Source organism: Alosa alosa, chromosome 21 (genome assembly GCF_017589495.1).
Source record: "Alosa alosa isolate M-15738 ecotype Scorff River chromosome 21, AALO_Geno_1.1, whole genome shotgun sequence".
NCBI lineage: Eukaryota > Metazoa > Chordata > Actinopteri > Clupeiformes > Clupeidae > Alosa > Alosa alosa.
The window spans coordinates 23,368,382-23,384,305 of record NC_063209.1 but is presented as its reverse complement, the minus strand read 5'-3'; the positions used below and the strand labels follow the sequence as shown (position 1 = coordinate 23,384,305).

Sequence of the window (15,924 nt, the reverse complement as noted above, 5' to 3'; positions counted from 1 at the left end):
CAATTAAGACTTTGTACAAGTGCCAACACTTTTATTTTTGTGTTTACTTAAATAACAGCATCCAAATGGTAAGGGTATATAATGACAGTTGATTACTCAATTGTGGCAGTAAGCACTATTTTAAAACAAAACAAAACAAAAAGAAATAAGCGATTCTTATTGGTGATACAATTTCTCCACACCTCAGGGTCACCTAAAGGATTGCCCAGGGTAAGAAGAAGGCTGAAGAGGCAGCCAAGGCACTAAGAAGGCTATTCTAGTCAAAGGTGCAAAGTCACTATGCAGCTGGTGTCTGTCTCCGTCAATCAAAGTATGCCCACATGTAAATACTCAGAAATCTGCGGAGGCACCGGCACAAGGTGCCAATGGTTTGCCACAACTGAGGATGATAGCTGTTTTTCTCATGTTCTGTGATCCCGTTGCCCACGAGAAGCCATTGAGACTGAGACGGGACATAAGACACCGGGGGAGGAAACACAATCTGTGCCAGCAGACGCCGATGCAGAAATTATTATCATGTGGTGCAAATTGGCTTAGAAAAAAAAATGTATACAGAGTCGAAGCAATCAAATATCACATAGGAGTTGAAGGCTTTATGACTTGAGTTTGTGGACTATAGCTGGTCTGTCTATGTATTTTGTGCCATCTAATTGAGTAATGAAGTGCAAAAGTTAATCTCTTTAAAAAATAAATGATAAAAAAGCTAACATGTGCACCTGTGTGGATTATATCCAGTAAGACTTATTCTATAATAATCTGACAACTAGTACCATTTCAAACCATTTTAACATACTCTTATCTGTCACTGTCATATTTGCAAATGCATTGCGAGCACTCGAAAAAATCTTTGGTCAATCTCTATATTAAATAGCCCTTGTTACAGTGTAACTAAATTAAGTACAGTGTGATCAACAGGGTATTGATACTTTGCGCATAATGTACAGTTAAGGCTAGAGTTGTATAAGTACAGATAATCAATGTGTTGTTACACAGTGATAATCGCTGTTACACTGCATTGAATGGTATGGTTACAGAGTATCAGGTTTATGTCATATAAAGCGTTGCCAACTCTCTGCTGTAAAACCCACAGAATAGAAATGCAATCTCGGCCACCCCCATTTGCAAACCAATAATATGTGAGAAATAGTGTGTTACACTTTAAGCATGTCTCAGTGAAACATTGTTATTACAATCAAGTACTGTACAGCTTGTGATCGATCAGGCAGTCAACATTCAATTACTACACATACGTGACACTCTTTTACATACCACTTGTCCTACAACATTACCTCCTTGTATCTCAAACACTACACATTCAGTAAAACAAACCTGCATTTAATTAACATACACTGCATACCGGTGTTACAATCTGAGTATTGCACTGGACAGTTACAAGAAATACCAGCGTGTACTTATTCCTAGTTAAGCTGGGGACTATTAATGTTCCTCAGAGCGGCTGACGTTAGTATTCCCTGCTGCAAGCAGGCCATTCTCTCCTCTGCCCTGCTCTGCCAGGTATGGAAATGTTTGCAGAGGAGAATTGATTACCTTGAGGCTTTTATTATTTATGATCAATTACAGTATGTCCCCCTTCATGATCATCAATGTGCTAGACTAAGACTAGGGCCGTAACTTACATATTTACATTACCCTGAATCCCTTCGATTCCCAATTTCTTCCAATCACTGCATTTTCTCACCTTTCTACAGGTCGTACGTCAATACACTGCAGTTCTATTTTCTTTACTTTCATACACACACCCAAAGGCAAAGTTAAACAGAGAAAAAAGACTGTGGAACATTCTGAACATTTATAAATGCAGGTGAACAAAATGAAAAAGAAAAATAAGGCAATATGTAACACTGTTTTAAGAGATACTGCGTATAGGAATACAAACGAGTTATTTGGTCCCAAGAGCCAAAAGTGGCTTCTTTGGTATAATTTGGTCTGTCCATTTTTGCAAGCTCTTTTAAAAGCCATTTCTGAACTGATGAAAATTGCAGCCAGGTGCGAGGCAATTAGTGAGCCTCATCGGGCTTATCTGTATTAGCATTGTATAATCAATGCTTACATAACTGCACACAGTTGCCAGAAATGTGCCAGAGCACTATCCAATTTCAACTGCTATTTTAATGCCAAATTATTCAGCCGTACATTCAATGTTGCAGGGTCAAAAAATAAAGCCATTCATTCTGATTTGAACTGAAGACAGAAACACGTTCTTGTTTTTTCCTTTTTAAAAAAACAGGCGATTTGTTTTTTCAGATTTTTCTACAGGTCGGCAGAGACGTTTCCCCTCTTTATCCTCAGGCTACCTCCCCACCCGCGCGGACAGGTGTTGTAGGTGCGCACACCGGGCGAACGCATTCCGGAATCTTCCGACTCCACGGACGCGTCGGAGTCGGTGAGGGAGCGCGTGTTGTAGAGGCGCACGGGCGAGCGGATCATGTGCGTGGGTGTTGGCGGCGGGCTGGTGAACGTGGGAGACTGACTGCCCAACGAACGGGGCTGAAAGGGGCTCAGGGGTTTGTGTTCGAAGGACAGGATACCCCCTCCGATGCCACCACCGCTTCCACCACCAGGGGGCGAGATGGGCAGCCCGTGGCTGCTCAGTGCGCCCGGGGAAGGGCTGTTCTTGCGCTTGGCCGCGTTGATGATGTTCTTGGCCAGCAGTCGGTGGTTGGCTTTCGTGTCCTGACCGACAATGGGCGACTGACACCTGGTCTCCCACAGCGGCGACACAGGGGAGGTGGTCATGGCCCGATGGATGGGTCTGGGAGAGGGGGCGCTCGTTATGGAGGGGGTGGGAGACCACACTAAATTTGTTGGGCCTTCTGGACTGCTGAACCTCCTGGTCATGGTGGGGGTCCTGGATGCGGTTGGCGTGGCTGGGGTCTCCTTCTTGGTCTATGGACAGAAACCACAAAAGCACAAAATTGACATAAAAATATATTGTAGTGTCAAACGTTTGTGGAATGCTTTTTTTTTCTTTCTATGAGTTCTAGCAGGTCCTGGAACACACATTACACAAGTAACTCTAGCCACCCAGATTTATTTTCGCTTGTAACGGCACAGTTTATTATAGCATACGTCTCTTTCATTTAGCTAATGATTTGAGCACATGCCTGGTCACGCCACTCGCTCAAGAGAAATCAAACGAAACCAACAACCATATTTTCACAAGCAAGCTTCCAATGAGAGGTTATTTCTGTAACACGTGGCAAATCATTCAACAGAAACACTAAGGGGGGAAGTTAACACCTTTAAGCATTCAGCAGATACTCATTTCAAAGGTTAAGTCTTTATTCAATCAGCAAGCAGCATACCCCTCTAGTACGTTTAAAAATAGAGACCTTGTGTTCATTCTCTTTATCAGATAAATGCTGCAACACACTGGGGCTCAGATGCAGTTCAGGTTACCTTCACACACCACACAGCCAAGCCAAGGCGACTAACCTTTGCAGAGATATGGCTTTACCCTGCTGAGGTTGCTGGGTAGGTTTTCGTCCCCGAGCTACGGAGAGCGGTGTCACTGAGAATGTGTGTGTGTGTGTGTGTGTGTGTGTGTGTGTGTGATGGGGTTTGTGTATGTGTGTGTGGGGGGGGGCGTCTCTGGGGTCATAACATTCATCTAAAGGTCCAAGCCTACAGGGCCTGTTACAACTCAGACTGTTTACAAGGGCAAGGTAGGAATGTGCAAAGAGCATTGATATTCAGCCTCTCTCTGGACAGCTCCGCAGCGCGTCACTTTCAGCACGGCAGGGTCACGGCGTGGCACACACGTCTGAGTGTGTGTGTTTTTTTCCTTCTGCAGAACGCTGTGTGCTGTGCTAAATGGCTCAATTTACATGTCTGAGATACTTTTAAAAGCATTACGGATAAAATTGTGGTTGAGGAAGCATAAAATTGCTTGATGGTTCTTTGGTGGAGAACGTGTGCTACAAAAATCAATGGCTATGAAACGGAGGATTTAAGTGCTTTGACAGGAAAAAAAAGGAAAAGAACACAAGAAAGGAAGAAAAGACAATGAAAGGGTTGAATGAAAGTTTTAATAAGGAAGGCAAAGGTCATGTTAATAGTCGAGAGAGGAGGAATAAGTGGAGATGAATTGAAATGGAAAGAAGCAAACAGGGAGAGACATTTAAGTAGACACTGCCCTTTTCACCTTCAAAACAATGTCTGAGACATCCTGTGTTTCATGTAATGATATTCATGAGAATTCAACATCACCTGGAACTGCAGCCTTGCCAAGTCGAGGATTTTCATAATTAACCAGTAAAATTAGCATGCACTGTTGGCTACAAATACAAATCAAACGGAGGCACACAGCATATAATGAAGCTCAAAGCATGGCTAACATTGCTCTCCATGCTCTCCGACAGTGAGAAAAAAGGAGGAAGGGAAAGAAAGGAGTTCCCTCTCTTCTACTTTCAAGTCCATCTTCCCATATTAAATTGCAAATCATAGACCTTACACCAAAGACACCATCTGCTACAGTGCTTTGTAAGGCAGTACCATCCGAAAGTTTAAAACTTGGAGGCAAGCGTAGGAAAAATAGGAAACTCGTTTCACATTAATATTATATGTAACTGACAAAACACTTTTTTATTTCAAAAGTAAAAAGGCACTACTGGCATCAATTTAACATCTGTATTACATCTAACAAATGCAGTAATATATTCTGGAAAGCTCTATGGCTTGTGCTAACCACTGCCCTCTGGTGGTTCAACTATGCACTACATTGTATTTCTATCAGTCTGTTGAGGATTTGCTTCCTTATTCACAAAGAAGACAAACTAAGGCCCTATTTATTTTATCATGAAATCAGAAAATAAATGGATACTTAAAACCTAATATGAATAACACATTCTCTGGAGCGCTTGCTGGAACAAAACCAACTAACACACGCTGACACTCTGAATATTGCACAATGAAGTTAGCATGCAGCGTCTGATTCTCTTAGTTTCAAGTGGGTTTTCTTTGGTCTGTACAGTGTGTGCGTGTGTATGTGTGTGTGTTTTATTGGGGTGGGCTATAGTAGTAAAAAGAGGGTCTCCACACCTGTGCTTCGATCCCTGCCTTCCGGGCAGAGAACGTGGGTCTGGGCGCTTGGACGTTCGAACGCGGTGAGGCGACCCGCTCCGGAGTGAAGGCCGCCACGGGTGACGAGACCTCCCTGGGACTGAGAGGGAGCGGCGGCGAGAAGCACGCTGGCCTGTAGCTGACCGGGGAGCTGAACTGAGACGGGACGCTCGACGGCAGCGACGTCTGCCTGCTGTAGGACGACCCCGTGACCACCGGCTTGGGCGGCGGAGCGCCCCGCGGCAGCGAGCTCACAGGATCCTTGGTGGGGTTGAGGATGAAGAGTGAGGAGTTGAGCTGGTAGGGCTGGTGCCTGGAGAGCTCCATCTCCATCCTGGTGCAGCCGTTCTCCAGGACGGCGCTCGGCAGGGTGGCCAGCGGAGGAGCCCGCGAAGCGGCGGAGGCCGAAGCACCGTACGCCGGAAAGTTCCTCTTCTGAGTGGCCTGCTGCGCCTTGAGAGTTTTCGAGATCTCCACGCTGACGTTGGAGGCGTTGGCAATGGCCTTGACGCGGCCCGGCATGTTCGACTGATACACCCAGGAGGGGGGCAGAGACATGGTCGGGGAGGGAGACCTTATCTGTCCGTCTCTCCTCGTCGTGTTGTCCAGCACGTACTTCTCCATCCTGGACTGCCTCTTGGCAAACAGCTCGGCGCCCTTCCCCGCCGCGTTGGTCAGCGCCTGCTCCGGCTTGTGCTCTGCCTTGTGCTCCGCTCTGGCCGCTGCCCTGGAGCTCTTCAGGCTCGAGGACCAAGCAGGGGCCGCGCTCTCCACCACCCTCTCCCTCTCCTCCTCCTCCTCCTCCTCCTTGGCCAGGAAGTTGGAGGCCTCGGCGCCCAGGGCCAGGAGCTCTTCCTCGGGCACGCTCTCCGCCGCCGCCGCCACCGGCCTCTGCTTCTTCTTCTCGTCCACACCCTGCACCAGGGACAGGAGCTCCGGGTTGGGCGCTATCTTGGGCTTCTCCTGGAAGGTGAACATGGACTTGCGGGTGTTGCGCCGCACCACGCCCTCGTCCAGGATGCCCGTTCGGATCGGGGTCTGCGGCCGCCTCTCCGTCAGCATCTGGGGGATGTAGGTGGGCTTCGGGGCGGTCTGGGGGATGTAGTGAGCCGCCGGCGGAGGTCCCGGGGAGGGACCGGTCATCACGGCCAGGGGAGGGGGGCTGCTGTAAGATGGCAGTGGGGGGGTCGGGTACGATGGGGCAGGAGGAGGAGGGGAGAAGGTGGGCCTGGGGGGCCCCGACCGGGGCGGCTCTGAGAAAGCACCCGGGGGCGGCTCGACCGCGTACGTGGGGGTGGGAGGCTCAGGGAACGCCGGGCGGGGAGGCGTGGAGTAAGAAGGGGCCGGGGGGATGTCCATCGCTGGACTGGGCGCTGGGGATCTCTGCACAGTGCTGGGTGAAAAAAACGGCCGAGCCGTCCTGTTGACGATGGTGGCTGACGACTGCGCGGCCACCGGCGTGAAGGGTTTGCTCGGGGTGTCATGACAACCGTTCGGCATCTCGCCAGGCGTCTCCACAGAGTCTCCGGCGTACGCCCCGTTGACCTTGGCTTTCCCTTGGCCAGCAATGGCCTGAGCTGCACGGTTACTGTCGTCCCTCACAGCCATTTCATCCCTCAGTTCATCCACGGGCTCCACAGAGAGATCCTCCTCCTCCTCCTCTTTCTCCTTGACGGGCAGAAAATGTCTCTCCTGTGCGCCATCAACGTCCTCCACCTCACGGATGGCTGATTCACCCTGATCCTCCATGATGCTGTTTCCCCTGTTCGAGTCGAGCGTGCCCGACGACCAAGGCAGTTTGGCCTTGCTGTTTTCGCGGTTTAAATCTCTGTCCTTGCTCTCAATGGTACACTTATTTTCCCATGTTAGCTCTGAGCTCCGAGGCGACGTGCCGAAGTTCTCACTCTTGGACTCTCTCTCTATTCCGATTCCTTCTCCCCTTCCCTCACTTTCCTCCGCTTCTCCTCCTCCTCCTCCTCCTCCTCCTCCTTCGCCAAAGCTGACCTTCGTAAAAGCGTTCACTCGTTGCCTGCGGCGGTTGAAGAGTTGGACACCCCGCGAGTTGGACGGTACAGAGAGCTGGGCAGCGATGATCTGACTCCTCGTTCGGGCCTCCTTCAGCTCTTTCTCAGAGAGACTTGCACTTCTGCTGAGGTCTGCAAGCAGAAAACAGAATACAGAAGAAAATATTATAAATATTTGGAAGCTCTGATTTCGAGAAAACATGTAAACCTTTCCAGGGTCTTGCGTCACGCAACACTGCCAGTAAAAACCTACTCAAACAAGCTCATAAATGTGCATGTCTTGTGTAAACGACCAAAAAACAAACCTTTTTCTAGTCGCAGGAGGCGTGCAGAGTGCTATTCTAAAGCCACATAATTGTTTCTCAGGCATATGGTTTTGATCACTACATAATTTAACCAGCGCAGACGAAGACGTAATACAGTCATAAGTTATTTTGGTGACCCCTCTTGAAGAGTTAGAAAACCCTGTTGTGTATTATGTTATGGCAATTCACTTCATCAGAATCAGTGGTATGGATTATTAGCAAAATCATACCAGACCTGTAGAGGCCAATTCTAATTTTCATGTGTGAATAAAATAACATCATGTGCTGATTCATAGATCCCTCTCTCACTCTAACACACACTGGCACTCTCTCTCTCCCTCCCTCCCTCCCCCCCCTCTCTCTCTCTTTCTCTCTCTATCTCTCTCTCTCTCTCACTCTGCTAGGATCTGTTTGTATTGCAATAGAAATTCCACAGTCAGCAGTTAACACCAGATCTACAGACAGAGCTCCAAAGGGGGTAATAAGATTGAAAGGCTGTAAAACTGCCGCTACATTCAACCCTATTCATAAATAAATAGGCCTTTCACTGCTGAGCATATGGTAGAATCGAGTCAGGCAAACTGGCACAAAACAGCAACTTTGCAGACATTGGATGGTGAGAGATTTATAGTGGCAACACTGACTTAAACAGTTGTTGTGTCTAGACCGGAGAGAAGCATAACAAATGTGTGGAATGACATACACGTCAAATGAATCAAAAGAAATATTTAATGTGAGCAGGGACATATCTAAAAGCATGTGTAGTTTTATGGCTAATGGATCAAAGTCAAAGTCAGCTTTATTGTCAATTTCTTCACATGTTCCAGACATACAAAGAGATACCTCCCTCATTCCTGTTAAGGTGCAGCTAAAGATTGACACAGAGGCCTTTTTGTTGAAAAATGGCAGAGGTTTATTGTCTAGGCTTAAAAACCTCATTCCAAGCTGCACAAGTATTTCCTTTACCATCGGCAGCAGTCCCCTCCCAAAGCATTCCTGAACTGCCGAGAAAATTCCCTGCCTGAAAACGGCTGCCGCACAGTCTCAGAAATATGTCTTCAAGGCACCACACACACACACACACACACACACACACACACACACACACACACTACACACACTCAGTTCATGACATATTGACACATTTACATTCAAACATCCAGGGTCACAGAGACTATGCATTTAAGCTCTTGAACTCTGACCTAGAGCGTGTAGTGTCTTACAGATATTGTAAACATATGAATAGGGTCTATCTTCACGGGCGGGGACAGTTTGACAATATCCCCTGACCCCAAACTATTACAGCACTCCTCTCATGTTTTACTGATACCTTGAAGTAAATGGGCTTATGATAATTGCCACATTTACTGGTCCACAGAGAGAAAAAAAAGCGTTGTTCTGGACTAAACTGACTGAATCAAGGTGGGTAGGTGATGCTGTTTAGAGCGAATCGAGACTAATCCACAGAGCAGTGATTACATTCTTGTTGAAAACCCTCCCCTGGGAGTTTGGCTTTCAACCCGAGCAGGTTTTAACTGCATCCTGAGGGACTTACTCAGCCCATGCAAATTCAAAACAGCATCTCGAGAAACAAACAAGGATAATCCAAACAGGTGTTCCTTTTATCTCAGGGATATTTTGATTAGTCATATGAGACATCTTTGTGGAAAGAGAGTGGGATGGTGGAGGAGGCATTTGTGTTCCTTGTGAGCGTTTCCAGAGCTCAAAGGAGTGCTCAAATAAAATGGCATGAGAATTACAGCTGAGAGGACACAATAGGGTACATCTGCCACTAATTGAGCACCCATAAATCTGTGGCTCATTTCCTTAAGCCACAAAAACACATCACAAAGTAACCTCCAAAGATGCTCGACCACAGTTTCCAATACACACAGTTTACCTCTTTATGTCCAAACCAAGTAAGCTGATTTTCATCTCACTGACATGCAGATGAATACAAAGCACTTTTATAAACTAACAAGAATTTTGTATTAACAACGTTAATTTAACACTGAGAGCGTTACATACATGTAGGCGCAGCTCAGGTAGGTCAGTGTTATCCTACTGGCTAACGGTGTGGATTACAGCTGCATACCTTGGACTTGAGTGACAGACGCAGAGGTGCTTAGACACATAATAATATAGTCTGCTTACGGTTCGGCCTATCCTGAAAGATGATGAGACAGATTTACAAGAAGATGGGATAGATTTACACATCTGTCTTTCTACGTGTCACTATTAGTCTGTGACACCTATTTGGCCCCAATACTATTTCAAGCCACGAAGGGCACTGTTTTGGTAGCCAAGGCTATGCATAATTAGCGGCAAAATATATTAAGCAAAGTATCATCACGAAGCCTAGGCCGTTGGTATGTGCGCACTCTCTAAAATGTGATATCTATTTAGCTAATAGCTACCTAATCTTCGCATATTCTAGGAAATAATGAACCCGAGTTCCTCCTGTACTTGATGGCAAGGCTGCCCAACGTCTCACTTGATTGATTCTCATACAATGTGAACTTTCTTTCACAATTGAAGGAACATACTCTTAAACGAAAGGCAATAAAATCTGCTCGTGGATCCATTTGGTACTCTGGACATGCTTTTCTTTTCAGTTAGGTAAACAAATATTTCTACAGCCTACACCATGTGACATCATACCGAGCATCCCGAAAAGTCATGGGTCTTCTGAGCGTACTTTTCCACATAGCTCAAGTTCAAGGATATGCAACTGAACTATAGTAACTAAAGCTGAAACACAAAAGGAAGTTTAATCCCCGGGAATAACCTGTTTCTTACTGGTTTCTGAACAGCTGACTACAGCATCACTGAACCTTCGACGCTTTAGAAGTCTATCTAGATCAACCGTCTCAAGCGCAACTGGTTTAAAGCTTCTCCAACGACTTTTTCTTTTTTAAAACAGTATTCAATTTCCTTACCTTTAGAAATTCAGAACTGCGTTTGGTTTTTGCCGCTAGCCCCACAAGCTTTTCCAATTTAACTGTATCTGTTTCCTCCACACCCCCTTTTTGCAGCTCGAACTTGGATCGTATTTCGTTCCGTTGCAAATGATGGTCTCGACTGCGCGGCGCGCTCGTGCTCCAGCCTTCTGACGCTGCACACTGCCGAGCAAAGAGCCGACTAGGCGAGGCTTACTTGGATCCCGAAACGTTTGTTAAACCACTGGCATCAGATTTATACATTAAAAAAGGAACCACTCCTTTACAGGAAAGTTTTAGGAGGGCAAGACTAAAAGCACCCAAATAGCCTAGTAGTGCAGGAAAGCCCCTTTGTGCTACAGAATTATGACTAATTCCGTTGGTTTACCAACTCATGAAGATACACATGTGAGTAAGGCTATGTGTGTGTGTATGTGTGCGTGAGAGAGAGAGATGAAGGGAGAGATGTAGGGAGAGAAAGGGAAGGAGAGAGGTTGAAAAACACATAGATGAATGATTGTGGTCCTCTCTCGACCATTTGCCAGTTGGTTATACAGCCATCCATTTATTTTAAAGGCAACCACACGCAGCAGTGTCATCAACTTTTACGAGACCCTGACAGAGGTGGGGAACAAATTAAAGCTCCGAAGATAGACAACAGGACCCGTAGCAGGCGGGCACACCTGACCTTGTGTACAGTCCAGAAGGCCTGGGTTTGATTATGTGAACAACCCCCTCAACCCTGACTGATTGCCCCCTAGAAGCCCCAATGCGTTTTAGGGCGGGACACAGGAACCCCACTCTCCACCAGGGAATGTGTAGGGAGGGAAAGAGAAAGGGGGAGATGAATGACCATGTGTTGGAGTAAGAAAGCAAGTGAAAGAGAAAGAGCGAATGGGTGAGAGTGAGTAACAGGAAGATATAGTATGTGTGTGTGTTTGTGTAGAGGGGTAGACTTGGGCTCTGGCAAAGCTGTAAGGGTCTCTATGATCTGATGTCCCATGATGACATGGGCAGGCAGACAGACAGACAGACAGTGGGGAAACTCCCCAGAGCAGAGGGTCTGCATCAGATCAGATTACCCTGTCGGATGTTGTCATTCATTGGGGGACAGGCTAGGGTGCCATTGCTCTCCCACTGGGTCATGTGTGTGTCTCTCTCTGTGTGTGTGTGTGTGTGTGTGTGTGTGTGTGTGAGAGAGAGAGAGAAGAAGAAAGAGGAGAGGAAGAGGAGAGAGAGCTGGGGGTTGATCACTTTTCTTGAGGTAAAAAACGGATGACTGTGCCATTTGACCTCTCTTAAACATCCCACTGGCAAAATCTGCATAGCTAGAACAATGAACTGCTGTTCTGAATTAAAACAAATATATTGCTACACATTTGGCAACCTCAGAGTTTTAACATGCTGTTGCCCCATGCCCAGTTTGTAAAAACAGATGTGTTCAATACACTACACTGTGGCGAAATTCAGCCCTTGGTCATTAACATGGGAGTCTTGTAATTGCAGCCAAGTACCAGTCACTTCTCTGGAATGGATACATCAATCAGAGTTAGGAAAACTGGATAAAAGTTGTGCTCCTACCCAAATATGCGTCTAAAAGTGTGTCGCTTGACTAAAACGGGGGATTTTTGTGATTATCTGAAAAGGCCACAGACTGATGCTGTGAGGCTAAATTAGTGTGCATGTAATTTTGTTTTCCATTTCAAATTGAAAAGAAAAATACTGGAAAACTAGGAATGAGGACAATCACGTGGTCTGAATGATCATACTCCATGCGTCATCAGCCTTGTTTCATTAGTTAAGATGTAACAAGATTGGCAAAACTTCACAAACGTTTTACTAAGGAAATTACGTATGGGGTGTTTTTTTTTCAGCATTTGTTCTTTTTAACAAGCTGACATTTGTATTGTCATAAAACTGTGGACAAACACCCTCGGCAGTCTGAGTGGTTGCTTACTGTGTGGGAAACGCAACAATCTGGAAAAATTATCATGGATTTTTTTCCACCTCATTTTTCCCACAAGTTTTAGGGGTATGATCACTGAGAAAGCAGTGTATTGAATCACTACGAAAAAAAGATTGTTGTGGACTTAATTGCATTTCCATTGCCATCAAGTTATTCCATTTTAGGTACAAGGAAACAGATGTTTCGCCGAGGCTTGAACGCTCAACTAAGTTTGTATACAGAGGGGCGTGGTGATTCCTTTTTCCCTGTTTGTTCACGCAAGTGTTTCAGCCACCAAAGCAACCGTGATCTTTTCCTTAAGCCAAGCGCCAAAGACACACTTCAAGCTCTATCGCCTATCTGGAACTGCAGAGGGTGTTGTTCTACAAAAGAGTTCTCGATGACAGAGAGAGATTTGCTTCTCCCCTCAATTCCTGACACCCGCCCTCACACAACTTGCAGTCTGCACACTGAATCCCCACATCTCTCTACGTTAATGACACTTCAGTGGATCATTTTTCATTTTAACAGCACTTAATAAAATAGCATGGGGCACACACAGCCTACTACTGTTGCGCAAACTACAAGACACGCTGGCAAAGAAAGGCTTCGACTCTGCCGAAGACTGCTAAAACCCATCTTCATCACACTGTAGGTCACTACAAATAAAAAGCAGCTGTTGACTCACTCACTGATGCAGTGTAAACAAACCAAAAAGACATATGAATATTTACTTGTTTTTCGGCCAAGTTGACTGTCAGCGGAGGTCACGGCTTGCTTCCCTTTCACCCAGCTGTGGTCGTCCCTCTTGCAGCTGTTGGTAGTTGGGCTCGTCCCTGCCTGCCCCATCCCCTGCCGGACTCCCCGGCCGTAGCCAAGGCTCCCTGGGCCGGTACCGGGGCCCTGGGCCACTCCACCCCAGCTGACCCCTCTCCTGAGGGGCTCATGACCCCTGGCCTCCATCTTCAGTGACGTCCTGTGCTGAAGGATAGAGGCTGGACGAGGAAGGGGGAGGTCTTGGCTTTTTTTGTTTTATACAAGCACAGAGCACTCTCTTACAAGCACCTTGAAGGCTCTGTCCACTCCAAGGCTGTCCACTGCATCCACTGTGGTCTCAGTCTCTGTTGCTCCCTCGCTCTGTCTTGAGGGTGGTCAGTTTAGCCCAAGAGAAGGGAGGGCTCTTGGCTCCGCTGGCTGAAGGAGAGATGTGAAACTAGAAAAACACAACAGGACCCACGAGTGAACGACAGGATCAGACCTCCATCTGAGCTCCCCCCTCGCACGAGAACATGCTCTGTCACGACCAGTCTCCCCCTCGTCCGTCCGCAGGGGTGGGAAAGACGCTGACTGACCACGAGGCACACTTTTACTTTCTTCCACACAATGTCGTCTAAAAGCTAATAGGACCTCCCAAGAGACGCTCCCCCTTGCTCACTGGAAGGGTTCCCATGGAGGCTTGCCAAGTAAATTTCACAATTGCAATGCGCTCCACTGCAAATCCAGTAAATGCTGAAACACCATCCAGTATTTTTTATTTTTTTCTTTCGTTTGTTTTGTTTGGGATTTTTTTTCTACTTCTGTCTACTTCTGTCTTCAAAGTCCAATCCAGACATTCTTCCCACTCGTCTCCTATCTCCGGCACCAAAACATAGTCTATCCTGACACGGAATTGTAATCTCAGGCGGCCAGATTATTTTTCTTTCAGGACACAAGAAGCTCTTGTTCCTTAAAATGTCATCATGGTACAACAATGTTCAATCTTCCCCTTAGTTCATTAGTGCTCTGAGCAAGAAGGAGGGGGGGAGAAGCAAAGCTTGTTCCAGTCATGCAGAAAGACAGAGCGCAGTGAGCACTGAATGTTATTCTTGAGTCACTTCTTTAACGTGTATTTATTTCTCCAGCATATGCCCTTTGTTTTAATCCCTTTGTGTCTGTGCCACTGAGAGAAACAAATGGGTCCTGGATGGTTTTGCTCTGGAGTCTGCGTTCTTTCACTCAGGGGCCCAAGAAGCTGACAGTTGGTTTGTTTAGACACTTCAGCTTAGGTCCAGTTGAGCTCGCCCTCCGAAGGTCTCGTCTGAGTATGTCTTGGAACTGTGTGTTTGAACTGGTTGTGCTTACTGGGTGAGGTGACAGAGGTGCGGGTCCCGCCCCGGGCAGAGAGAATAACAGTTAGGCAGGTTCTGTCTGGGAGCGTTTGGCATGGCCTCCTCTTTCTCTCCCTCCGGGCCACAATCACCTGGAAGAACAAACAAAGGAGACATGACGTAATGGGTGAGAAACCTTACATGTGATTCATGAGGGAGAGAATGGTGCCATTTGTAGTGCAGCCATATTTTGAAGTGGTAGCATCTTTTCCTGAGAATGGGTACCCAGTGATCTGTGCACTGGGGATTTACACTGTTATTGCAATTACTGAAAATATTTTATGTTCTAACAATTTATTCACACTTGCAAAACCAGGCAGTACTACCCCAGACCGTTCGGTATGTGCTGTTACAAGCTGTGCGAAGAGGTTAATGCACCAGAAAATGGTCAGTGAAGATTATAAGGATGATTACTGTGGCTGCAATATCGCCACCGTTATCTCCTTTAAGAGGTATAAAAGGAGAAATGATCCGCACCCACTGAAGTGCTCAATTTTCCATTTATAGTCAATAAGGAATGCAGCGGCCGCCTTTATCAACGGAGGAGGGTGGTGAAAGGGAATGGGGAGACGCCTAAATTCAGAGGCCGAGAGTTGATAAAGGTCGTCTCTCCCGACGGAGGAGGAAGGAAGGTTAGACTTCATTAGGTCCTGGCTGGCTGTGAGAGAGATCCTCCTCTTAACTAGCCAAAGAAATGAGGGCTGGGGCTTTGATAAGCAGTGAATAAATCTCGGGGGTCTTGCCGTCTGGGCGTGGAGGCTGCTTGCTGGGGCACTCGAGCGGCGCACTGCTCGAAAGTTAAATGTGCGGCCGCTGCCAAAGTGCGCAACTAAAACAAACGAGAACCCAGGACCCCAATCAAGAATCCCAGACGTGGCGTCATCTTTCACATCCTGCACGAGTGCACGTTAGGTATAGGCCATAGGAAAGGAGGGCTGGAGAGCCTCATTTGTCATTTTTTTTGCCTCTCTTTTGAAGTCTACGAGCTAATAGACTGCATGACAAATGGCCGCCTGTCATCGCTTTGATGTATCCTGTTGTGCTAGCATCTGACAGATCTACGTCCTGAGAGCTCCATCATGGCCGCCCGTGGTTGTTGATGTTGCTGCAGTTTTTTGTTTTTGTTTGTTGTTTGTTGGACGTATGACTAGTAGGCCAACCCAACAGCCTCCTCCATGCCAGCTGACACGAAGCCCATACACAGAGACGAGCTCCCCTGTTCATGCCCACTATACAAGCCTGCTGTGTAAAACCAAACGCCCACACCCATTTTCACACCGTTTTCTGTCTCCAAACCCCCCCGCTACCCCACCACCACCCACCCTCCTTTGAAACATCTCTGAGTGAAGAACAGCTGCTTTGTTTTTTTTTTTTTCGGGCAACAGGATATTTGTTTTATGTGAGGATGGTTCTTCTAGATTTAAGAAAATCCCCTCTCCCAGTGGAGTGTTGATACTAATCATGGTGTTTATCGGCCTGCAG

The 15,924-nt window shown here is 46.8% G+C and overlaps 1 protein-coding gene across 1 annotated transcript; it reads right to left on the bottom strand.

Annotated features, from left to right (window-relative positions):
- Positions 1–3: 3 nt before the first annotated feature.
- Positions 4–14,092, bottom strand: LOC125286633 (synaptopodin). The gene is made up of 3 exons (XM_048231845.1): positions 13,030–14,092; positions 5,062–7,238; positions 4–2,907 (listed from the first exon to the last, which is right to left on the bottom strand). The coding sequence occupies exons 1-3, from the start codon at positions 13,256–13,258 to the stop codon at positions 2,272–2,274; spliced, it is 3,042 nt and encodes a 1,013-aa protein (XP_048087802.1). The 5' UTR covers positions 13,259–14,092; the 3' UTR covers positions 4–2,271.
- Between the last annotated feature and the right edge of the window lie 1,832 nt (positions 14,093–15,924).